This window comes from Canis lupus, chromosome 7, assembly GCF_003254725.2.
Source record: "Canis lupus dingo isolate Sandy chromosome 7, ASM325472v2, whole genome shotgun sequence".
In the NCBI taxonomy this organism is placed as follows: domain Eukaryota; kingdom Metazoa; phylum Chordata; class Mammalia; order Carnivora; family Canidae; genus Canis; species Canis lupus.
In genome coordinates, this window is record NC_064249.1 from 52,662,798 (window position 1) to 52,687,741 (window position 24,944).

Genomic DNA, 24,944 nt, shown 5'->3' on the forward strand with positions numbered 1-24,944 from the left:
CCCTCTGCGGCGGTGCCCTGCAGCCCGGCTCCCCGAGGCCCGGGTAAGCATCTCCTAATTTTGTTCCAGAAGATAGAAAACTCTTCGTGGGCATGCTCAACAAGCAGCAGTCCGAGGACGACGTGCGCCGCCTGTTCGAGGCCTTCGGCAACATCGAGGAGTGCACGATCCTGCGCGGGCCCGACGGCAACAGCAAGGGTGCGTGGGGGCGGGGCGGGGCCGGGGGGCGGGGCCGGGGCGGGGCCGGGGGCCGGGGGGCGGGGCGGGGGGCGGGGCGGGGGGCGGGGCCGCGGGCGCCCCCTGCCGGCCGCCTCGCCTCCCGCGGGGTCCCGGGCGCCCCGCGCCTGCGGGCGGAGGAGGAGCCTGGAAGGGGCGAGGGCGGCGGGAAGGCCGGGCGGGAGGCCCAAGGGTGCCTCGGGCTCTCGGGCCCCTCCAGGTCTCCCGGGGTGTGTGTTTCTCGCGTCTCTGTGTGTGTGTGTCCCCGTGTCCCCTCGGCCCCTCCCGCGCCGCGCCGCTCAGCCTCTCGCGTCCCCCCAGGGTGCGCCTTCGTGAAGTACTCCTCCCACGCCGAGGCGCAGGCCGCCATCAACGCTCTGCACGGCAGCCAGACCATGCCGGTGAGTGGGGCGGCCCGCCGGCGGGGGGGGGGGCGGAGGGACCGAGAGCCCGAGAGCCCGAGAGCCCCGAGAGCCCGAGAGCCCCGAGGGCCCCGCCCGCCGCCCGCCGCCCGCGGCTCACAGCCCCCCAGGCCGGAAGGCTCCGTCGCTGTCGGCATCTTTCAGACGAGGACGCCGAGGCCCAGAGATGCTAAGGAACTGGGCTGCTCCCAGATAAAACCCGCTGGCGGGGGGGTTAAGACCCCGGGCCGCCGGTCCCTCCCCCCGCCCCCGTGCCCCCTGGAGAGGGTCGGGTGCGTCCGGGCTGGGGGCGGGGGCAGCTGGGAGGGGAGGCGGCGGGCCGAGGGGGCCTCACGCACGGTAACGGCTGCAGGGAGCCTCGTCCAGTCTGGTGGTCAAGTTTGCCGACACCGACAAGGAGCGCACGATGCGGCGAATGCAGCAGATGGCTGGCCAGATGGGCATGTTCAACCCCATGGCCATCCCATTCGGGGCCTACGGCGCCTACGCACAGGCAGTAAGTGGGGGCGCAGCCCGGCGGGTTTGGGGGGAGCGCAGCTGTTCTCCAGCTCACTTAGCTCAGAGCCCCACAGAGCAAGGACACCTAACAGCGCTGAGGGGAGCCCTGCTCCTGGCCCAGAATATCCTGCTGCCCTGGGGTAGGAGTGCTGAGGAATGAACCCAGGCAGTAGAGGCCAGAGGGGGTTAAGCCAAGGGTGGCTGCCAGGAGGAGGGGGGCGGGGTGCTGTCCTTTTCTAAGCTAGAGAGAAGGCCTCTGAGCCAGGCAAGTGCTCTTCCACTAGTCAAACCCTAGGAAGCACCACTGGGAAGTGGCAAGAGAGGCTCAAGTGTACGTCACCGCTCTTGCTCTCACTCATGGAAGGGGGTCCTAAGGCCCCTGGGCATTCCTTGCAGAGGTCCTTTGAGGTGCCCCCAAGGCCCTCCATGTCCACACCTCCCTGCAGTGCCCCCCCAGACCCCGCCATTTGCTGCTGACCACCCACTTCTTTCTTCCACATTGGAGCCGGCTGTGTCCACATCTCCCCTGAGCTGCCCCCCACATGCATAGCACTGAGGTAGGCCAGGGTTTCCGTTCCAAAGAGGTAAGCTCACTTCAGTTCTTCAGCAGTGTCCAAGCTTGGCCATGTCAACAACCTACCCAATCCCCACTCACCTTTTTTGAGAACACTGGGGTGCCTAGAGTTCTACTCATGATTCTCCTGCTGCTTCTACCCAAGACTCCAAGTTAGGACCATTTTAAACAAATCCATGCCAAGTTAGTTCTACAGAGGCTCATCTAACATGTCTCTTGAGCTTTGGGTGTCACATCTCCATGGATGACAGACCTTTCACAGGGCTGACCAGCACCCATGGAGCCAGTCCCCCCTCTTTCTACAACTTTAGAGTCCCTAGACCCTGTCATTACTTATGAATACGGTGCTCTCAGGCGGTGGGCGTGGAGAGATATAGCTGAACTCCCTGGAGTCCAGGGCCCAGGAAGCTGGTGTCCAAGAACTGAGCCCCTGGTGGGGAGGGCTGCCCCCCTGGAAGCGCATGATATTTTTTCCACTTCTCTGCCCCAGCTGATGCAGCAGCAAGCGGCACTAATGGCGTCAGTCGCACAGGGCGGCTACCTGAACCCCATGGCTGCCTTCGCCGCCGCCCAGATGCAGCAGATGGCGGCCCTCAATATGAATGGCCTGGCGGCCGCACCCATGACCCCAACCTCAGGTGAGTGCGCAGGTACCCACACAGGGTCTGGCCAGGCAGGAAAACAGCTGTGCTCAGGGTGGGACCTATTGATGAGCCAATTTTGTCTACCAGTGGACCTTCCTATGGCCTGAGCACACATGTATGGGCCCAAGCAGGCCTCATCCTCCAGAAGTTTGTCTTAAGAATGTTCCAATCCCTGGGGACCTAAGGGAAGATGGGATGCGGGCCCCATGCTATCAATGACATGATTTCAGGGTGGTGACAATTTCATTTAAGTCACTGAGCCATGTCAGGAAGTAAGTAATCTTCATCTCTTTTATAGATCTCTAGAAAGAAGTTCACATGAAAACACTTCCCTTTGAGGTCTGAGGGGTAAAGAGCCTTGCGTATTCTGTGACCTTGTTAGGTTCCCGACCTGACCACAGAAGGAGCCCCATTTTTTCATTTTTCTTTAACCCAACCTTGACTCATTGGCTTTTCCTAAGACATCTGCACGACAAGCAGGAGAGGACCTCAGGAGTTATTAAAGGACAGGGAGCTTGGAAATAACCCCTTTCACAAAGCATATTCTTTTTAAAAATTTTTTGAATTAAAAAAAAATTTAAAGAGGGTTTTTTTGTTTGTTTGTTTTGTTTTGTTTTGAGAAAAAGTAAGCAAGAGAGAGCCTGAACGGGGGGGGGAAGAGAAAGAGAGAGAGGGAAAAGCAGGCTCCCCACTGAGCAGGGCACCTGATGTGAGGTTCCATTCCAGGACCCTGAGATCGTGACCTAAGCCAAAGTCTTCACTGACTGAGCCACCCAGGCTCCCCACAAAGCATGTTCTTAATTGGATCTTAGTTATTGTTCAGTTCAGTGATTCTCAACCCGGGCAACTTTGTCCCGCTGCCCCCCAGGACATCTGCCAATGTCCTGAGACACTTTGGTCGTCACAACTGGTGGGGGCAGGGAGCTGCTCCTGTAATCTTGTAGGTAGAAGCCAGTGATGCTGCCAAACATCCTACAATGCACAAGACAGCTCCCAACAATAAGGAGATAGCTGGCCTCAAATGTTGATGGTGCCAAAATTAAGAAACTCTTTTCTAGTCCCAAGGGCTGGCCCCAACACCCCAAGCTCTCATTCATCAAGCTTCTTTGGCTCTCTGCACCCACACCAGCCTAGCAGCTATCCTGACATCCAGGAGCTGTAGAGGGACCCTGCTTCCTACATGAAGAGGAAGGCCCTTTCCAATACAATCACCATGCCATCCACACTTGGGGCTCCACCCACCTCTGGCATAGGGAAGGCACACGGTGTCGTCATCTGTCCCTGACTTTACCCTTGCCACAATGAGAATCACCTTTGCTTCCATTGGAGGAGGCTGAAGTGTCTATTTTGTGTATGAACAGGGCTAACTGTGGACTCTGCAAAGGGCTCTCTCCTTACTTGCAAGGCAACATCAGAATTAAGATCTCCTCCACCTGAGTAGCAAAACTCCTGGGTGGGGAGGCAGATCAGCCCTTTGGTGATTCAGACAAGAGAGCAGAGCCAACAACTCAGAAGCTCCTTAGTGGCTAAATGAGGACCAGCCCATCCTGACCTAGCCAGGGTGAGCAACAGCCACTGAAAAAGATGAAAGGAAAATTAAGTGTGGTCAAAGTCAAGGACATTGAGAAGTTTATGTGCTGCAGGTCCAAAGTCATGCTGCAGTTACTGGTCAGGGAAGTCTTTATGGGGTAGGCTGGAGTTGGAGTCTGCCTTGAAGAATGGATACAGTTGGGATGAGTGGTGTTACCATGCAGGGAGATAACCCAAGGCATGATTCACAGATAGGATTGAATTGGTAGGTAAAGTCTAGATCTATTCTCAGGCTCTTGGAGCCAACAAGTGGAGCTCCATGGGTTGGCCTTCCTCACTTTTGTTCTGCTTGCCCTTCTCCACCCCTCTTCACCTCTGGAACCAGGTGGCAGCACCCCTCCGGGCATCACTGCACCAGCTGTGCCTAGCATCCCGTCCCCCATTGGGGTGAACGGCTTCACTGGCCTCCCCCCACAGGCTAACGGGCAACCTGCTGCGGAAGCTGTGTTTGCTAATGGCATCCACCCCTACCCAGGTAAGCATATCTGGTAGCCCTTCCTTCCCCGTGCCACAACATTCCTCATCCATTCTGTCTCTGCCTTTGGTGTTATAACAGGGAACATATGGCTCCTGCCCTCTTGCCTGTTCCTTGGGAGAACCCCAAAATGTGATTAGAGAGAGCTAGCCTCCTACCCTCCTTCAGGGAGCCCCTGGTTGGGAAAATGAGATGAAATTTTCATTCTTGGAGAGGTGCCCATCTGAGGGTGAGAAAGAAGCCCATTCCTGGAGCTCTGTCAGGAAAGAGAAGAGAATAGATACAGTTGTACAACCAGGTAGAGAGGCTAGTAACTGCAAATTGATTGAGAGTGAATTCGACCCATAGGAAGTGAGGAGGTAGATGCTAAAAAAGATAATCGTACTGAGTTAAGTAAGAAAAAATTCTTGTAGGAAGGAAGCAAAGACATATACATTGGCAGTCTGGCCGGTGTGTACCAATTGGGTCCCTGGATCCATACAAAACCAAGGTCAGCACTTCGGACAGTGTATCAGAACCTTGGCTAGCACCCGAGGGCTTCTCGCATAAATTCTGGCACAGGAGATCCAGGAAGCCTGTTCTTGGATTAACTTTGTTTCTCTCAAACTTAGCATTTCCCTTGTGGCAAGAGTGCCCAGTTGACTTGAAACAGTTGCTCTCTCTGGGTTTCAGGAGTGACTGACATTAGAAAAGCTGGAGCTAAAGCCTGAGAGTAGACTGGCAAGGGGCAAAGTGATAGAGATGTGAAGAGTGCTGTCCTCCTTCCTGGAGGGCAGATGATTAGGTTACAGAGTCCCTATAAGTACTAATAGGCGCCCAGCCTGTGCTAGATGAAAGGGGGGGGGGGCGCCCAGAAGGAGATTGGGACATGGACCTATCCCCTGGGTGGTCAGCATCAGCCACAAATACAACATACATTGACAGCATAATGAGATAATAAAGCAGAACAGAGTGTCATCAAGAGTGAATGTTCTCTGCCTGAGGTGCTGAAGGATTCAAATGAAGGGAGCATTCTGTAGGGTGAGGAAGCCCAACAGAGCTTTCTGAGGAGGAGGCCCAGATCAACTCTATCAGGCAGGTAGGAATTAGAGAGGTGAGGAAGAACAAGGAGCACACTCCTGTGGAGGGGGCTGTCCTGCGGGCCCAGGGTCTGGTGAGGAGGTTCCCCAACTGGGTCAGAGGAGGTCAGCTTGGGGGCAAAGTAGTGCTCTCTACTCTGGTTGTTCATCGGAATCCTCTGTGTGACTTCGTAAAATCACAGAAGCCCAGAGATTCTGAGTTCAGTGTCTGGAGTGAGGCCCAGACAGCTGTAGAATATGAAAGTTCCACCAGCAGCAGAGTGTAAGGTCACTGTGCTAGCAAGAAATAGAGGGAAATTTCTTGACTTTGCCCTTGGTGTTGTCTCTGATCTGATCCTGGCGCTCGTTCCACACCTCTCCTCTCGCTGCCTAGAGAAGAGGCCAGAGAGGCTTGGAGGGAAGTGGCAGGGCCAGGATCTGGAATGTCGTTGAAGGATGAAGACTCCAGGCTGGCCAGGGAGGCAGGGAGGGGCTTGGCAGGCCAGGAGGTGGGAGAGACCCCACCAATCTCCTGGTTCTTGGGCTCCTCCCCGCTCAGGCTCCTGGGCTGGGAGATACAGTCCCCAGCACATCTGGGTGGTTTCATTTCTGCCCTCCTCCCTGCCTGCAAGCCCATCTGGATCTCTGGATTTTGACAAACCTGTTTCTTCCCCACCCCCAACTGGCATGTGTGAGCTGTCTCCCTCATGGAATTTGGAAATGTTCCTCTTCCCCATTTGTAACAATCTGCCACATCCCATAAACAATTCCCTGCCAGAGCAGGAGGGAGGGATGGAGGGAAGGAAAGGAGAAAAGTAGTACATTAAAAAAATTAATTTACCATCTTTAAATGCAGAGTTTGGAGCTGCTGTAATGAGCGAGATCCTTCAAAGTGTTCACTCTTTGGCAGTTACTAATGAGGTCATTAAGCAGAGAAGTAGAGAGGGGTCTCAGAAACGCTTTTCTCCACTTCCTACCCCTGGGTAGCTTCTCTGTTCTCTCCTCTCACTCATGGAGATCATGTTTGAAGCACACAGTGTGACCTTTCCTGCCATGTAACACCCCTGAAGGGGCAGCTCTCACAAATGTTAAGGACCATTGGCTCCTTACGTGGCAGTATTTGCAGAGCACGTGCTGTGGTCCTGACGCTGTGCCGGGGGGAACTGCCCTTTGTTGTGCAGGTTATATTTTGCATAGGCCATCACACTGGCCACAGGAAAAGACACCTTTTTCTAATTTGCATAAAGGTGCTTTGTGTTCGAGCAGCTGGGAGGACAAAAGGGACAAAGCTAGCTGTGGCTATCCACAGAGTTGGGGCCGGTAGAAGAGTCAGGCACAGGGAGCAGGGGAGGAGAAGACCAGCCCGGCAAGCACATCATCATCATCCCTTGACCGCTGGGAGCTCCTGGCTCCAGTCTCTGCTGTGAGGGACACAGAGGGATAGGGTTTTGTCCCGAGACAGCCCCAGGCAGGAGGGGACCTGCATCCTGACCCATTGTCAGCTCCCCACTCTGAGCAGTGCCCTCCTGGGCTCAGCTTCCCCAATGCCATTCATGCTGTCTCCAAGGACTCCTGCCCCACGATCTTCGTTTGGCTTCGCTGAAGCTCAGATGCTATTGTTCTAGCAGAATGTTACTCGGAGTTTGAGGGACAGGAGCTCAGAAGGGAAGTTTGGGAAGTCTTCGAAGTCTGGGGGCCCCAGAGCCTAGCACTGCCAGTTAGCTTGGCCGGCCTGGGTTGCCAGGCAGATAGGGCCACATAATTTTCCTTCTGCCTTGCTGTGTTATTCAGTCTGCTTCAAACACACCGAGGCTGGATGTGTCACCTCCCCAGGGCCAGCCCCCTCCCATCACCAAAGGTAGTGCCCACATTCGCCAGGCTTTTCCCCACAGCCCTGTGGACACAGCAGAGGCTACAGAAATGAGCCAAGCCTTTTCCCCGGTCCAGCTTCTCCAGGTTCCTTGCCCAGAGTTTCAGCCTAAGGCTCCTCTCCTCCCACTGAATGGAGGACATCCCAGACTCATGACATCGGGTAGGAGGAAGGTCCTCAGTCATGTGGCTCTTCTGTTTCTGCGGGCGGTCCTCCTTTCCCAGCCCATGGGGCAGATCTTATATGTGTGGTTAGGCCCCACTTCTCAGCAGGTGTCCCAGGTGTGGCCTTGGAGTGCAAGGCCTCCATGCCTTGTGCAAACTCCCTATGGATCCTGGAGAGGTGCCCGCGTTTGAGCAGGCATGGGTGGCCCAGGAGGACACAGTGGCAGGATGAAGCCTCCTGGGCCCTTGATTTTAGCCAGCTGGGATCTGCCCATGCCTCGTGCTGGGAATACCTGAGGAGGATACCACCTCCCTGGTAGCCTCTAGCCCCCTTGCCCACTTTCCCTCAGCCCTTCTCAGCACCAGGTCACGGGAGTATCTTCCCACCAAGCCCTTCGTGGTGGAGCCCTCCTCTGCATCTCCTTGTCAGCCCTTCCCAGCCTTCTGCATGATCCACCCCCTGCCCAGGGCTGCAGCCCCAGTCAGGGTGGGGGCAGGCAGACGCCACAGTGGCTGGGGGGAGCCATGCGGCCCCAGCATCACCTTGTGGGCATGGCTGGAGTGAGGCTGGTCTGGGTGGGCACCGCTGACTTCTGCTTCCTTGGCTCCCCTGCAGCGCAGAGCCCCACCGCGGCGGACCCCCTGCAGCAGGCCTACGCTGGAGTGCAGCAGTACGCAGGTCGTTAGTATCCTCACATCCCCAGTCCTCATGCCCGAGTACCAGTGTCCCCTTCCCACCCCAGGCCTGGGCCCCAAACTGGTGGGGAGGGGCAGGGGAGGACAAGGCGGGAGGGCTTTACTGGGAGAGGACTCCTCCTCCGACACACACAGGCAGCAGGAGTGGGGCTCCAGCAAGGTGACAGGGAATAAGGGAGGAGAGGCAGCCAGAGGCAGAGAAAGAATTGAGAAGAGATAGCCTTGGGGCGAGCAGATGAGCCAATGAAGGGAGCCCAAGGCATGCTGTCAGCCACGATTCCCTGTTTCTTTCACACACACCATAATCTCATCCCTGCTGGGCCAGTGTCAGAAAGAGCCAGAGAGATCTCCCCTGAGGGCGATGTGGGGGTTTCAGTGAGTTGGCCTCTCACATCTGGAGCTCAGGGGGAAGCTCTCTCACCTGCTGGGACCCCTGAGCTCTGACCTCAGATCCTGCACCTTTGGGAACCAGGCCAGGCTGAGGAAGGGGCTGGCTATTCCTGTGTCACCTCTGACCCTCTCCCAATTGAGTGCAGAAAGCACCAGGTTTGTCCCACTTAGTGCTGTGCCCCTGGGCAGGATCCCTGAGGCCAGGCTCACACCTTGGGTGGCGCCCCACCTCCCACATAGGTGCCATCGGAGTGGGCGGAGGGTGTGTGTGCCAGCTTCAGCAGGGGCTCAGAGCACGGGGCTTCCAGATAGAGTGGGTGATCTGGTCTGGGCATTCCAATGTTTTTGATGATCCGTTACTGTGGATTACCTATGCAGGTGGGTTGTCCATTGTTTCAGAATAAACTTGCCCCCTCTCAACTTGCACGCACGTGCGCGCGCGCACACACACACACATACACACACTGAGCTGGCTTTATCTTAAGTGGCTAAGCTAAAATGCTATTTTGGCTGGTCTGCTTTTACTGCTCAACACTGAAGTTTCTCTCTTTCTCCCTGCCTCTCCCTTTGTCTCTCTCCGTGTCACTGTCGCCGTCTCTCCCTCTTGCCTCTTGTCTTTGGCCCTCCAGCAGCCGCCTACCCTGCTGCCTATGGTCAGATAAGCCAGGCCTTTCCTCAGCCACCTCCAATGATCCCCCAGCAACAGAGAGAAGGTGAGTCTTTGAGCTGGGGCTTCCTCCCCACCCCCTTCTGTCCCCAAAGAGGCTGCTCACTTGGGCCTCTGGCTGGGGTGTTTCTTTTAAAAGGTGACCATGTTTGTGTGTTGTGTGGAGCAGGGTGAGGGAAGACAGCGGGATTGCGAGATGCGGCACTCTCTGATCCAAGCATGGAGGTGGGCTTCTCAGGGGCAGCAGCTCCGTAAGCCCAAGTGGTAGGAGGTCAGGAAGGTAGAATCCTGGGAGAGGTGGGGTCCAAGAATCCCCCCTCCTCTAATGGGCGGGATTTGGCCAGTGGAGAGGAAGGGAAGGAGTAGGAATGCTCCAGGTGGGGCAAGAGTAGGGAGACCTGTTCATCATGGGCAGGAGAACTTGGATCCTCTGGGTGACCGGGAGAGACAGCTGGAGCTCCTGGGCTGGGACTCCGTGGCCAGGTGAAGAGGTGGGAGTGCCTCAGTGCAGTCCGAGTGGAAGAAGAGGTCCTCAGGAGATCACATCCAGAGGTCCTGGTGTGCACAGGTCACAGGGCAGGCCAGGCAAGGCCAGTGGGGTTTGGGAGGCTGGGATCTAATAAAGATCAACAATGTCCTCCCATTCCAGAGCCTCGAGCCCCACAGGAGGCTGGAGAAATAAGGTCACCCTCAGGGCTTCCGTGAGCCTGCACACAGTGAGCTCCCTGTGAGAAGCAGGAATACTAACCACGTTTTGCTTTCCCTGTCCCACGACAAAAGTCACCCTGCCAATTAGACCACCACCTCTGCCCCAGGAGCCCACTTGGCCAGGGGATCCCAGTGGTCTTCAGCTAACCACCTCATAGTCCCTGCAGCAGACGAGAACATGTAGGTCAGCTCTGGAAAGGACCCCAGGATTCTGTGAGTCCAAATCCATTGGTCAGATCGGCCCCACACAGTCCCCAGATGGCTGAGAGCCTGGGCTTTGAAGCAAATCCGTCTGGGTCTGACTCCAGCATGGCACCTCCCCATCCTTGCCCTTGATGTCCTCACCTGTAGAATGAGGGTAGTGAGGATTGGTTGTTGGCGAGCATGAAGCTCTAAGGAGCTCAGGTCTGACTGGGACTCCAGCAATTTCTTATGGATTTCACTGTATGCACACAGCCCTTCCTTCACCAAACTGTCCCCCTCCAAAGTTGCCCATGATGCCCACCACCCCAGTTTACACATAGTGGGCAGCTTCTGAGATCCATATCGTCATCTCTTCCTGCCCAGGAGAGCCACGTCAGAGGAGTGTGCGGCAGGCCATGCCCGCTGCCTGGAAGCACAGCCCTCTCTAGCTCTCGGTGACACCCAGGCCCCCTGCTGCTGAAGCGGCCTGGGGGTTGGTCCAGATGCCCTGTCTCTACCAGAGGGTCTCCTCTTTGGGCTGTGGCCCTCCAGCCTGCTCTGCCCCTGTCCCTCTTCCCCTTAGTCCAGCTCTTCTAGTGCCACATCAGTCAGATCAGAGCTGCAAGGGGTGGCGTCAAGGAGCCCCAGTGTTGCTCATCCTTCCCAGGCCCAGAACAGAGCACTGTGCCCTCGGGCGCTATTGCCTTTGCCACCCCACTGGCCTCAGGCTCACCCCCCCTCAGCCTGCAGTCAGCATGCTGCGTCACTCTGGCCTGTGGGCTTAGCGGTCTCTAAACCCTGCTATACACACACACACACACACACACACACAGCTGCAGGTCAGTGCTGCTCTGACCAACACACAGGATAGTCCCTAGCACTGGCCTTGAACAGAGTGAGGCCCTCCATCTGATCCCTGCTCCTCCCCCCTTACACTCTGCTCTACCCCATTTATGTCACTCTGAACTTCTTATACCTTCCTTCCATCTCTGCGTGGTTTCTGCCCCTGCCCTTGTGCCCTGCTCCCCAGGTCCCTCTCCAGCCACCTCTTAGATGTGGGATCTCACACTGTTGTCCACACTCTCCCTGACTGGAGCCCAGGATGAGGCACCATGAGAGAGCAGGGCATGAGGAGGGCTGAATCAGGGACCCAGATGTGTACAGAGCCAGGCTTCATACAAGGGTGAGCTCAGGGCGCTAGGAATGGGGTTGTCAGAGAAGGTTTCGAGGGCCTGGGAGGATGAGATCTTTAGCACACAGAGATGGGGAGACAAACAGTCAAGGCAGGGAGGACAGGAGCAAAGGTGTGGGGGCTGCGAAGTATGAGGTGAGCTGGGGCCTGGGGATGGGATGGGGAGGGGAGACAGGCTAGGGTGGGTTGGAGTCAGCCCAAAGCCATGTCTACAGTATTGCAGGAAGCATAGGTGAGAAAGAAGGCTGTGTTACTCCAGCCATGCCAGTGGTTGGCCCTTTCTATCATGGTTATCTCCCCAATGTGTAATGTCATTGATATACCTGGACACACGGGTTCCTGGAGAGACCCTCCTTCCAGAACTTTGTCTTTGAGCTGAGCCTGGAAACCAAGAGGCACCAGGAGGCTCCACAGATGGGCCTCAGGGGTGCTCTAGTCCTGGCTCCACCTAGGCCTGCAGTATGGTCAGGGTAGCCACCTTCTGTCTCTGGAGCTCTGTTTCACCATTTCTCAGAAGGCTGGGTGGGACCAGATTGATCTCCAAAGTCCTTGATGCCATCTATCTGGATGCTCTATGATCTGTGGATGAGGAAATGCAGGGAGGACTTGGGAGTACAAGGCAATGTGTAGGCTCCCTGTTGAGGGGTGGAGGATGGGGGTGCTAGGCTGGAGCCAGGAGAGCTGGTCCTGTGAAGCTCAGCTGCATACCATACTGATGAGATGAGCCTATGGGTCTTGCCCTCAAAGGCTTCTGGAACCTTTAAGTTGAATAAACATAACATCCACTTAAAGCAGTATGCAGAACTTGAAGCAAGGGTCCCAAGTTCAAGGCAGGTGGCTGTGTGGGGTGGAACAGTGAGGGAAGACCTTACGGATGAGCTGGAAGGAGGAAGGAAGGCAGTGCTGGGGGACAAGAGAAGGCAAATGCCCCTGTCCCTAGATCTCCCAATGTGGCTGGAGAGGAAACCTCCCAGACCTAAAGGAGAAAGAGCCCCAGACCACAAATTGTAGACTTAAGGAACTCTGAAGAGAGAGGTTGGGGAGTATCTGGGTGGGAGTCCTGGAGGAGGTGTGGCTTAGATTAGGCCTTTGAGCTGGTTCCTGCCCCACGAGGACTCACATCTAGCTGGGGACCATCCAGGGACACATTCACAGGGTATGAACCAGTGAGTACCTGGCATGGTTGGAAATGGGGTGAGGGGAGGGCACCCCAGTGCTTGGGGGGTTCCACAGTGGAGATCCCAGGAAGTGGGAGGGAGCACTCTTGCGCCGGTTCTGAATGCGCCGCCAGCTGGCAGTTTGCCTGGGAGACCGTGGTGCACGGAGGGGAGGCTGAGGGTGAGAGGAGGGCCGGAAGAAGGTTCAGGGTGGGGACCTGGGACCCAGGAGGTCAGATGCTCAGAGGGTGGCTTTGGTGGTCAGAGGAGGGAGCCAGGAGGAGAGTGAGGGTCGAGAGACTTGCTCCCCAAGGGGGTTACCTGCAGCTTCACCTGCCCCAGGGAAGCACCACACGGTTCTGGCCCTCATGAAAGGCACGGAGCTGCCCACCTCTTACTACCTTCACTTCCGAGCTCACGCTTAGCTGCTGCCAGCCTCTGGTCAGAACCTTGGTTCTTGGACATCTTTAACAAATGCAGCGGCCTCCTTTGCATGGCCTCCACAGGTTGGAAACAATCATTGGGACAACCACATTTTAAAAGGTTAAAAATACGTAGCGTGCTCTGTTTAAGATGACAAGAAATAGATTAATCATTTTGGAAAGATTTCTATTTCAAAGTGAAAATGGAGCATTTTGGTCATTTAAAAAGAAAAAATGTAACTCGTTAGCCATCTGGAAATTTCAGAAATCCAAAGGCCTGAACGGTGTTCAGTGTTTCTGGGGCATGGAGACTTATGAGAAGTAGAGAGGAGAGCACAGACTACAGAGACAGATGGTCTGGGTCCGTTTCCTGGCTCCACCCACCCCCAGCTGTGTGACTTCTGGCGGGTGACTTAACCTCTCTGGGCCTCTGTTGCCTCATTTGTTTAGTGGGAGTGACAACAGCACTTGCCTCAGAGCGCTGCAGGAAGACTAAGCAACTTAACATACACACGGAGGGCTTAGAGGAGCCTGGCCTGTAGTTCCTGCTATGGAAGGGGCAGGGTGGTTATCCTGGTGGGGGGGGCAGTGGGGAGCTCCACGTAAGGAGGCATGTGGGTACGCAGGCTGACGGCCCAGCCAGCCGGGAAGCCCCTCCCGTGCACCTGTCTGCTGGAGGAGGCAGAGCAAGTCTGGATTTCTGCACTCAGGTCAGGGGCTGAGTGTGAGGTTTGGGGTGGGGAAGGCGGGCCTGCCGGGCAGCAATGGGAAGGAGCAGCTGCGGGCTGTGGAGAAAGATGGGCCAGAGCAGCGGCCACCGAGCTCAGGGCTGGGGCCTGGCCCCGAGGGCAGAGGTGAATGAGGCCTCTCACCTGGCTGCCTCCACCGGCCGGGCTGCCCCTGGGCGGCTCCAGAGCAGGGGCTGGGCCCAGGGCGGCTGGGCCCTCCCAGGCCTCCCTCTCCTCAGCACCCCTCTCCCCCGCTGATGGGGCCTTGGCACATTTACCCCCTTCCCTCGTTAACTGGGCCCCTGGAGCCAGGCGCCAGGCGCCCTATGACAGGTTCATTTCGCAGGGAAGGTGACGGAGGCACAGAGAGGCTCAGTGACTTCCCCAAGGGCAGGGCGGAGACCAGAGCTCTGACTGGGGCTCAGCAGTTCCCACTCCTCAGTGGCCGCCCTTGGATCTTGGATGAGACCCCCCCTCCCAACCTTGCCCCCCTCCCTGCTGCCGCTGCCTAACTCGCTCACCTCTCCTCTGTCTCTCTCTCCCCCCCAACCCCGCCATCCCTCCTCCCCGCCCCTCCCCCACCGCAGGGCCCGAGGGCTGTAACCTGTTCATCTACCATCTGCCCCAGGAGTTTGGGGACGCTGAGCTGATGCAGATGTTCCTCCCTTTCGGTAATGTCATCTCCTCGAAAGTGTTTGTGGATCGGGCGACTAACCAAAGTAAATGCTTTGGTGGGTAAAGATAACAAACCAACTAGCTTCACCCAGGACAGGGCGGTGCTCGCACCAATTTACCGGTGTCCGACTGCTTTTAACCTGCTCCTTCACATCGCCCCCACCCCAGGTGCTCCCTAAGGCCCAGCCCCCAGCCTCCATCTCCCACCCTTCCTCTTTCTGCTACTGTTCTTTTGGCTTCTTGGCTTTCCCTGCCCACTCCTGCCCCTCCACCCTGCTAGCTCCCCATGTCCCCTATAGGTTCCTCCCCGCCCCCAGCCCTCCACTAGGACCAGTTTCCACCCACCTAGAAGGGGAAGGAGTCACCTTGGGCCAGGGTGTATGTGTGTGTGTGTGGCGGGGGGGGGGGGGGGGGAGGGGGTCATCAAGCAGAGTCCATTCTCCCAGCATCCCCTCCTCTTACAGTCATAGAGACCCTGGTGGTTCTATATTGAGCATGCTCCCTGGTGTGGGGGTCTGTCAGCTGAGGCCCCTGTCCTGCCTGCCCCTTGGCCTCCTCCACCTCTCCATCCTGCCCCTGCCGCCCTTCTCTGTCTACCCCGCTCTTTGCTCCCCTCCTGCCATCCACTGAACCCTCCTTCCCCCACCACTCCCTCAGGCCACCAGAGCCACATTGCTGAGGAGTCAGGAAGAGCAAACTGGTCCTGCCCTCAGGAAGCCTCAGGTCTGAGCTTAGCTGAAAATCATGCCTACTCCGCAGCACTGAAGTCTGCAAGGCACCAAGTAATGGAGCAAAGAGAAAGGCAGGTGGATGGAAATAGATGTGAGGAAGGGGAGGGAGTTCCGCGAGGGAGAACAGAATGGGTGCCCAAGCAGAGCCGCGGGGAAGGACAGTGAATGAGGAAGCGGCAGGAGGCTTTGGGAGAAGGGAGAAGGGGAGGCCGGCAGTGAGGGAGGGGCTGTGTCGGGGAGGGTTGACCTGTCAGAAGAGGATGCTGCTTCTGGGATGGAGGCAGTAGGAGATGATGGGAGGTCCTTGACCTGAGACTACTAGAATGAAAATACAGCTTTTAGGAAATGTGCATGGTGGCAGTATGCTAGATGGGACAGAGGACTTGGGAGGATCTAGGAGTATGCTTGTCAGATAAAATACAGGGTGCCCAGTGAAATTGGAATTGCTGATAAACAATGGATGCATTTTTTGTAAGTATGTCCCAGACAGTATATGCACTATGTTCCATGCAATATTGGGGATATGCTAACAGTAAACGAATATTCATTGTATATCTGAAGTTTGAATTCAGTCGGGCATCCTGTGTTTGGATTTGCTTTAGACCTCCTGGAATCCCACCTCATTCTCACACCTCTCCCCACCACTCCTTATTCCCTTTCCTCTTCCACCTCCATCGGTCCTTGCCCTGAGGTTAGATCCACTCATGAGTCCCCAAGGAATGAGGAGTCCAGTCCCCAGAGAGCCAACATGGAACCAGAGCTGTCTGAGAAGCTTAGATCTCCATGTTGAACCCCAGATTCTGGGCCTGGAAGGGGAGAGTAGGGGCCTGTTTGCCTGGGGAACCCCGGTCACAGCTTGGGATGCGGGAGGGGAGACCGCACAGGTGTGTATCAACATTAGCAACACATGTTAGGGAGATTGCGGTTTGGAGACCAACTTGGCAGAGCCGTGAACAGCTTGAGGTTTTAAAGCATGTTCCCCAAAGCAGTCAAGATCTTGGTACCCTTGTCCCCTTCCCTCTGGCAGCTGCCACAGGATATGTGGGGTACTTGGAGGGCATAGAGTTATCCTGGCAGTTCCTTTCTCTTTGGGTTTGAGAAAACAGGGCAAAAGAAAAAGACAGGATCATACCCCCTCCCCCATTTGACTGGTATTTCTGCTGACAAATTACAATTACAGATGTAAGAACAATAAACTGGACATCATCGCAATTGCTCTTTAAATAAGCCTCAGATGTCACATACGTCAGAAGACACTGTTAAGAGCCCACGAAGTGCTGAGCACCGGGGCAGTAGGCTTAGTCTCTGGACAGATCCCCAGAGCATTTGTGCTGCCCTGGTGAGAACACAGCCCATTTTTTCAAAGGCATTTACTTGGAATCTGCCCCAGACGTTGCCCTCGCCATTTGCCTATTTAAATTCTCCAGGACCAAAGTTTTTTTCCCTGCTTTTTCTGAAAATCATCCTCTGTATACTTCTACTCTGGATCTTTCCTCTGTTCCTGAACAGACTTCTAGCCTAAACATCCACTGGCCTTAGAGAAGGATGGGCTCCTGCCAGGCCAGCCTTGCCTGGTGCTTCCTCCTTAAGCCCCTTGGGTTCATTCTTCCATGCTTTGGCCAAACCCCAGGGCTCATTCCTAGGCAGAGCATTTGTTTATTTTTTAAAAATATTTTGTTTATTTATTTGAGAGAGAGATAGAGCATGAGCAAGGTGGGAGAGGGGGAAGCAGACTCCACATTGAGCAGGAGCTGGACATGGGGCTCAATCTCAGAACCTTGGGATCATGACTCTGAGCCGAAGGCAGATGCTTAACCGACTGAGCCACCCAGGCGCCCCCAGGCAGGGCATTTCAGTCTGAGCCTCAGTGTCCTCATTTGTGAAATGAGGATGTTGGTGGTCATTTCTCAGGGGCCCTCTGAGGGTTACCGGAGGTGGTGTGTGTGAGGGGCTTTCCCAGAGCAGACCCTCAGGAGGTGCTAGAGCCCCATTTATTCCCCAAAGGGAGGATTGTCTTTGAGTAAATGTGGTTCCATGTTAAAGCGAGTCCCTCAAAGACCCCACTTGTCTTTATAAGCATAAACAGAATCATCCACATTTGAGCTGATGTGCAGCATAAATGGTTGCTATGTTGTAAGAAGGGCTGGGGGGACACCAGGAGGGCATCCATCCTCTGCACTCAGCTTCCCACAGTCTGAGAAGCAGGAGCCTTCTCAGGGCTGGGAGGGATGGGGCAGGAGGTTCTGGGAGGAGGAACACAGTCCTGAAAACCAGAAAAATGGGAGATGGTGTCCAGAGCCCTGTCCAGTGGCCCTGACTACTCACCAGTTACCAAAACTAGTTGAGGAAGAAAAGTTCCCTTGAGCCCGGAACCCTTCCCAACCTCTGACTTCCAGGGACTTTAACCTCTCCTAGGAAGGCTGGGCTTCTTCCCTCCAGGACCTCTTGTCTTCCACTCTCCTCACTGGCTGGCTGTCTCTCCCTGTACCCCTCTGCCCTAGATAGCACCTCCAGCCTCTTTATCTTTCTCCCCCAACTCCTCCCTGCTTTGCTCTCACACTTGTTTCCTGCAAAAAGGTGCCACGGAGGGCAGGGGTCAGGTGGCGAGGTAGAGTCCGAGAGAGGGGGGTGTCACCTTCAGTTGGCTATCTGGTCCCAGCGGGGAGAGAAGCTTTAGTTCCACCACCCCTCCCAAATCTGGAGGAGAGCAAGCAGTGTAACAGACTTAAATGAGTTCACACGTGTGAAAACTGTTCTGCTCTGCTAAGACTTGACTGCAGTCATCAGGCATAGAGGTCGATGGGGTGGGGGATTGGCCAGGGGGGTGATTGTGCTGATCTCTGACTATGGGCAATCCAGAATCTCTCCTGTTTTGGCATATGGACTTGTACGGATGTCGGTTATGTTTCTCTGGGCCTGACTCACCAATTCCATCTGAGCTCACGTGCACCCATTCTTGAGTACACTCACTGCATGTGTATGCGCGCATACACACACACGTCTCTGGCGGCTCACGGCTGCAAGAGCAAGAGCAAGTGTGAGCAAATGTGAGCAAAAGCAGGAAGGAGTCAAGAGAAAGGGGAAAGAGACCAGTGGAGGTGGTGTCTAGGGCAGAGGTAAAAAGAGTCACCGCATGGGTAGGGTGAGGGAGGGAGGGGTTGAGGACAGGCCCAATGTACCATGGACAGTTAGCCAAGGAAACAGCTCCTGCTTCAGTGGGGGTCTGCACATCTATCACTTATATACCCAGAGGCCATTTGGGGACAAGCACCCTAAATGAGACATGTTTGCAGAATGGCCTGGGAACCTCGCCAAACTTAGTTTCATATATTTCGCAGGATCTAAGTCCATTTTACAGGAGAAAGGGCCTCTAAAGTAAAATAAATTCCAGGAAATACTAGGCAAACAAAGCTATAAAGGTTTATTTACTGGAGAACTTGGGGTGGGAGGTGTGTGTGTGGGGTTATTTGTTAATGTGCCTTGAACTGTCCCAGAGGGGCATGGTGGTAAGCTTACTTGACCACAGAAGCCCCTTTCTCAGGAGGACCGTTAGGGCCAGTTTAGGAAATGCTGATGTAAAATGTAGTGTTTATCTCTAAGGAGACGCATTCAGAGTTCCCAAAGGGTGGCTTCTAAACTGACTTTCAGAGCCTTACCCATCCGCGGCTGGGAACTGCTTGTTTCAGATGTCGTGACTGGGAGCCATAGACGTTTCTGTATCTCATTCTGGGATGTCGGGAGGAGTGACCCCGTGGAAAGCACTTCTGCAGTGCCTGGTCCACAGAGAGGGCTCTCCGCTAACTTATTACTAAGAGTGTTCATTTCTACTAGTATTGCTGTTATAGATACCTCGAGGGGTTCACGGGGGGATGCATCGGTTGGTGGTGCTTAGAATCCAGGGCCAGAGCACCTGCTCCCAGGGCTTGGAATTTCATTAAATAAAAGGGAGGAGCCCGCAGCCCTTGGGCGCAGATCTAGGCAGGTGTCGGCCAGGTGTCGGCCAGGTGTCGGGAGGGGGAGGGCCGCGAGGACGGTCAGCCCCGGCCCTCCCCCGCGGCCAGGCGGCCCTGGGGGGGCTGGGAACGGCGGTGGAGAGGCTTTCTCCGGGGTGCCCCCCTCCCTCCCCCTCGCACTCCTCTCTCTCCCCAGGCCGGCACCCCGTGCCCTCCCGCTGCCAGGCCCCCTCCTGTCAGGGAGGACAGTGTCCAATAAGCTCCTCCACCCGCAGGTGTGTCCGCCCTCCCGCCGACGGAGAGGGCTGAGGTGCCGGGGCCGGCCGGGGTGGGGGGCGAGGACGCCCCGGAGAGTGGCGCCCGCAGAGCCGCGGTGGAGCCGGGAGGCCCACCCCGGGAGGGGCCGCGCGCGCCCGCGGGCTGGGGGGCGAGGCCGGGCGGGGGCCCCGGGGAGGGGAGGAGCCTCGAGGCCCCCTCCCGCCGGGGGGCGGCGGGGCGCGGGGAGGGGCCGCCGCCGCCGCCCGCCCGCCCGCCCGGGCCCCCCGCGCTCCCCGCCGGGGCGGCCCCGTGGAAACCCAGGCCCTCGTCCCTCGTGTCTCGCCAGGCTTCGTGAGCTTCGACAACCCGGCCAGCGCGCAGACCGCCATCCAGGCCATGAACGGCTTCCAGATCGGCATGAAGAGGCTCAAGGTGCAGCTGAAGCGGCCCAAAGACGCCAATCGCCCCTACTGAGCGCCGGCGGGAGCGTCCCCCGGGGGAGACCAGGACTCGCACAGGTAACCGCGGGCGGCCGGGGCGCGGGGCCGGGGGCTGGGGAAGGGACAGCGCTCGGACCCGCCGCGCCTCTGGCCTTCGTGAGCCGGACCCTCGCCTGCCTTGGACCCGCCGCGCCAGCCCCGCTGCCGCTCCCCCGGGGCCGGGGCAGGCCCGGAGCCGCGGTCTCCACCCCTGCAGCGGGAGGGAGGGGCCCCTCCGAGGAGGCGGGGCGAGCCCGGGCTGTGCGTCGCGGGCTACGCCGGCAAACCCCGCGGTGAGGCGAGCCTGCGGCAAGCTCCGGGCTGGGAGACTGGGCGCCGGAGCTGTGCGTGTCTCCCGGGGCCTTCTCCTGGGCTCCTTGGCTCTCCCCTCCCCATCACTCCTGCCTTAAGGGCCGGTGGCCTTTGGACACTTGACCCCCTCACCCCCCCCCCCCCAATTCTCCGTAGCTCAGTCAGTCGGGCAGAAGCTGAGGAGGGGGACACCCTAGCACTGGGGCCACTTACCTTGCCTGCTTTGCAGAGGCCGTGAGGAGTGGGCAGTTGTCACCCCTTCCTGCTCAGTCTGGGTCCAGCCTTGCCGCTGGAGACTCAGTTGGCTACTCTTCTCTCAGGCCACTTGTTCCCCTGGGTGAAGTGGCTTCCTGGGAAAGGGTGGGGGTAGAGTGAGATGTGCTAGGCCCTCCTGCAGCCTGGTATCCCACATTGCTGTGGGCTCCTGTACCTGTCCGCCCAGCTTACCCACAGGCCAGAGGCAGGCCTCCCAGCCCTCTACCCCGCCTCCCCTCCACTGTTAGGTCCTTGGGACTCAGCACCGGATAAGGTCGACAAGAACCCTTGTCCTTGGAAGTGGAAGACAGACAATAAACAATGCCCATCTCTCAACCAAGGAGTAAATTACATAGTAAATCTCAACCACAAATTGCTGGTTACAGTTAAATCAGGTAGTAACGATAGGCCTTGTTGAGAGAGTGACATTCAAGCAAAGACTTGAAGAAGGTGAGGCAGGGAGTCATGCCAGCATCTGGAGGAGTGAGTCTTTCATCTGAAGGAAAAGTCTGTGCAAAGGCTCCAAGGAGAGGGCAGGTGGTATGTTTGAGAACAACAGAACCAAGTGGCTGGAGGGGAGCAAGCATGGGGGCATGGCAGGCGAGGAGATCCCAGAGGTCCCACCTCATGTGGGACCTACAGGCCATCGTATGGACTGTGGCTTCCCCTCTGAAATGAGGGGCGGTGGGTGTTGGGGAGCTGTTGGAGAGCTCTGAGTAGAAGAGTGGTGTGACCCACTTGCATTTCAGCGTGATTGATGGTTGCTGTGTTGATAGACTACAGGACCCCAAGCAGAAGTCTAGTGCATGGACCACTCAGTCCAGGCAACAGCAGACAATGTGATAGGAGGGAGTTAGTGTTGACATTTTTGGAAATCAGAGCCAAGGATGCCTTTTATAATGAATTGGAGGTGGGTGTGACAGAAGGAGTCAAGGATGACACCCAGCTTTTGGCTGGAGTGACTGGAAGAGTAGAGTTGCCATGACCAGAGATGAAGAGGGGTCAGGGGGTTGGGGGGAAGCCTAGACACAGCACATGAGAGTTAGACATTCACATGGAGGTTCAGAGTCTGGAGTTTGGGAGGGAGATCTCCCGTTTCCCAGTCTCCCCTCAAATCCTACCACTACCAGCAGAACACTCTCTGTCCACCCACACTCAAAGAGGGTGCTTGAGCCTCTAATCTCTGCAAGGCTGGAAAAGCTAAACCCACCCCTGAGTTCCCGCCCCTGCCCATCTTTGGCTCGTGTGAAGATGCCTACACAGATGTTCATTCAGAGTGTGGCACTTCTCAGCCCTGGGGACTTGTCTTGGTGCTGGCATGCAGAGATGGATAGGTCACCATCCTGCCAGCATAAGCTTCTGGCTCTGTGAGCACAGACTGCAGGAAGCAGCCTATGAGTGGGTACAGTTCCATAGGAGTGGGGGGAGCAGTCAGTGAAAGTAGCCCTTTCTGAAGAGAGAGCTCTTTTTTGTAGATAAACTTAGCTCTGCCACTAAGGCACGACCTCTTTGGCTTCCATGTCTACACTAATGAAACCGAAGTGTTGGAGTCATCAGAGGATTTTTAAAGAGGAGGGTGTGCTCCAGGGCCATGCCCTGAGATTCTGAGGGTCCCCTGGGGATGCATTTTGTGCCTCCCAAGAAAGCAGCCTGTCTTAGCTTCCTAGACCTACATGCAACTAAAACCCAAGCAAGGATAGAACCTATAGGTCAGAGAAGTTCCCAGGGGAGGGGGTAAGTAAGACAGATTTGTTGCTTGGGACATAAAGTAAGACGTGGCCCACAGGGTAGAACCATCCAGCAGTCCTAGTTGGAGTGAAGGCTTGAGAGGAGCAGAGGGGTGCTTACCATACGTGAGGCCAAGTTCTTACAGGTTACAAGTGTAAGGCATAACTGTCTACTTGGGGACAGTTTTTATTACCATTTTAGAGATGAGCACAAAAGATTAAGTTACTCACTATCAGCTCCTGAGTGGTAGAGCTATGATTTGAAGCTGGAGCCTAGTTCCAGAAGCTGTGCTCCTAAATGCCGTTAAGTAAGGAGAATGACACCCCCTCCCCAATTATCCTCACCCCAGCCCTCACACCCCAGAGTCTTGTCCTAAATATCTGAGGGAACATGTCATGATATCTCACTTCTCTGGGTTCCTCCCTACTAAACAGTTCTCTAAAACACTATGATGTAACATAACTCCTACAAATAAAGTTTGACCTTTAATCCATTTAGATGGCATTTTAACAAACAGCGATTTCAGGCTTTCCAACCTAAGAGTTTAGAGGCTGTAGCAGAAGGAGATGCTGAGACAAAGCACAGGCTTGGGGACTGCAGTGAGAAGTGGAGGAAACAGCAAGCAAAAGCAGCTAAAAAACTCACGATTTTGCAGGCCAGTAAAGGGTGTTTGCAAATGATGAGTCCTGGGTGCTTAAAAGGGCAAGGATAGCTGATAGGGGTGGAGGGACAAGCCATAGCTAGGAGCAAAGTGGTATGCAAAGTGCAAGAGCCCAGCTTGGATGGGCAGGCAGGCAGGGGTCTGTGGAGGAAGAACTCTCCAGTGAAGGCAGAGCCGGAGGCTGGGTATAGGCGTCACATAGAGTCAGCCCTCAGCCACTTGGTAGCTTATCCACAGCTACTGGTGACTGGGTGGAGGGATCTCAGGGCCCCACTGGCCACCCACAATGCTGAAGGCAAAGTTCACAGCTGGGGGCCAGAGCCTGGTCAGAACAGAAGTGTGGCAGGGGGGATCCCTGGGTAGCTCAGCAGTTTAGCACCTGCCTTCGGCCCAGGGCGTGATCCTGGAGTCCCTGGATCCAGTTCCATGTCAGGCTCCCTGCATGGAGCCTGCTTCTCCCTCTGCCTGTGTCTCTGCCTCTCTCTGTGTGTGTCTCTCATGAATAAATAAATAAAATCTTGAAGAAGAAGAAGAAGAAGAAGAAGAAGAAGAAGAAGAAGAAGAAGAAGAAGAAGAAAAAGAAGAAGAGTGGCAGGGCTAGGGGAGGAGGGGGCCCCAGCAGGGCACCTGTGGGGAGCGTGGTTGGGTGTTGCGGTTCCATAATGTAAGGCCTGGGTCGCGTAGGGTGGGGTCAGATTGGGTCCCCAAACCCTGATGTCTTCTGAGAGTGTGATTCCCCACACACTCCTGGCTTCCTTGCTACCCCTGCCCCTCTGGCTGCTTGGGCTTGTTATCTTCTACTAAGGTGTGGGTTTCTCCAAGAAATCTTTATCAGGAAAGTAAGAGGGAGGAAGAAAAGGTAGGAAGACTGGACAAAAATGGGGACAGCCAGTGAGCAGAATACCCAAGTCCCTTGTTCTGCCACAGAGATCAGTAGCACGCTCTGGTCCCCAAGCTGAGGGCAGGTTCACAGTCTCCTGCCACTGTGGTTCTGTGTTTGGAGGACACTGAGCAGCGTGTCTGAATTCAGTAGGAGTCCTCTCCCTTCTGGGCCCTGGGTTGTGGCTCTGAGTGTGCTTTTGCACAGCATCTGCTCTGAGCTGTGCAGGTACAGGTGCTTTGGGCCTGACCTGCACGGGGCTGGGCAGCGGCTTTAAATCTGGGCCTTCTTCAGCTGGAGCTCAGCTGTGTTTAGAAGCTGGCATCTGAACGGGCTCAGCTGACCAGAATTTCCTCTCCCAGGTCGTGAGTTGGAACTGCCCAGGCCTGATTCAAGCTCCCCTGGCTGGTCAGTGACCCTGCTGCCACTTCGTGGACTGTGCTTTGTGAGGATCTTTGAGAGGGTGGCCAAGAAGGGGTCACCCCTGTAGGCAGGGGCCCAGCTGCTCCCCAATGAAGAGAGTAGTCAGCTAGTCTGCTGTGCACGTGCAGAGCCCTGGGGAGGCTCCTTAGGGGTTGGATGAGTGTGACAGTGTGTATGTGTGTGTGTGTGTGTGTGTGTGTGTGTGTGAGGGGCAAGAGTGTTTAGGAGAAGTTCCCCACTCTGGGCTTTGAGGAGGTGCTGTGTGATGGTCAGGCTTGGATCTTCAGGACCTAGGACAGCGCAGCCACCCCAGGACAGCTTAGAGACAACCTGATGGCAGGCAAGGGAGCACATCCAGTGGGGAGGAATGGGCACCCGTGAGGTGCTCAGGAGTGAGGGGGTGGGGAAAGAAGGGGGGCTTCCCAGGGGGTGCCTTGGTTGCAATTGCCACAGCTAATACCTGGTGGCACTGCCCTCCTCAGTTCTGAGGGCTCTTCTCCCACCCAAAGGGACCAGGCCATTGGCTATCCTGGGGGGTGGGGGTGGTCTAAGGGTTTTCTTTGGGGAAGGGCTGGAAATGCAGGGGAGGGTGGCATGTCAGCACTGCTGAGGCATGCGGTGGGCCCTGGTCTGAGTGCGAGAGATCTCCTGTTGGAAGTGCAAGAGCCCAGCTTGGATGGGCAGGCAGGCAGGGGTCTGTGGAGGAAGAACTCTCCAGTGAAGGCAGAGCCGGAGGCTGGGTATAGGCGTCACATAGAGTCAGCCCTCAGCCACTTGGTAGCTTATCCACAGTGACATTTCAGATCCCAGCTCCCCTTCCACACTCCCTGAAGGAAGACACAAAGCTGAGAGTGGAAGTCTGCTCTGTGTAGAAGCCTGGTGGATTGAAACCCTTGCAGAGAAGCCAGGTACAGAGGCTTCCGCACAGGCCTGAG

At 56.2% G+C, this 24,944-nt stretch overlaps 1 protein-coding gene across 50 annotated transcripts in view; it reads left to right on the top strand.

The window, feature by feature from the left end:
- CELF4 (CUGBP Elav-like family member 4) overlaps positions 1 to 24,944 on the top strand; it is a 298,871-nt gene that overhangs the window by 268,081 nt on the left and 5,846 nt on the right. For 3 of the 50 annotated variants that reach the window (XM_049112703.1, XM_025429046.3, XM_035718918.2), the window contains exons 4-13: positions 70 to 198; positions 538 to 617; positions 991 to 1,134; positions 2,201 to 2,348; positions 4,270 to 4,419; positions 8,128 to 8,193; positions 9,227 to 9,310; positions 14,242 to 14,325; positions 19,210 to 19,288; positions 19,618 to 19,789. In XM_049112703.1, the coding sequence (XP_048968660.1) occupies positions 70 to 198; positions 538 to 617; positions 991 to 1,134; positions 2,201 to 2,348; positions 4,270 to 4,419; positions 8,128 to 8,193; positions 9,227 to 9,310; positions 14,242 to 14,325; positions 19,210 to 19,288; positions 19,618 to 19,789 (1,136 nt within the window). Of the gene's footprint in view, positions 1 to 69; positions 199 to 537; positions 618 to 990; positions 1,135 to 2,200; positions 2,349 to 4,269; positions 4,420 to 8,127; positions 8,194 to 9,226; positions 9,311 to 14,241; positions 14,386 to 14,986; positions 15,132 to 19,209; positions 19,289 to 19,617; positions 19,791 to 24,944 lie in introns of those variants that run through there. The other 47 variants (XM_049112704.1, XM_049112707.1, XM_035718919.2 and 44 more) reach the window with 30 other exon arrangements.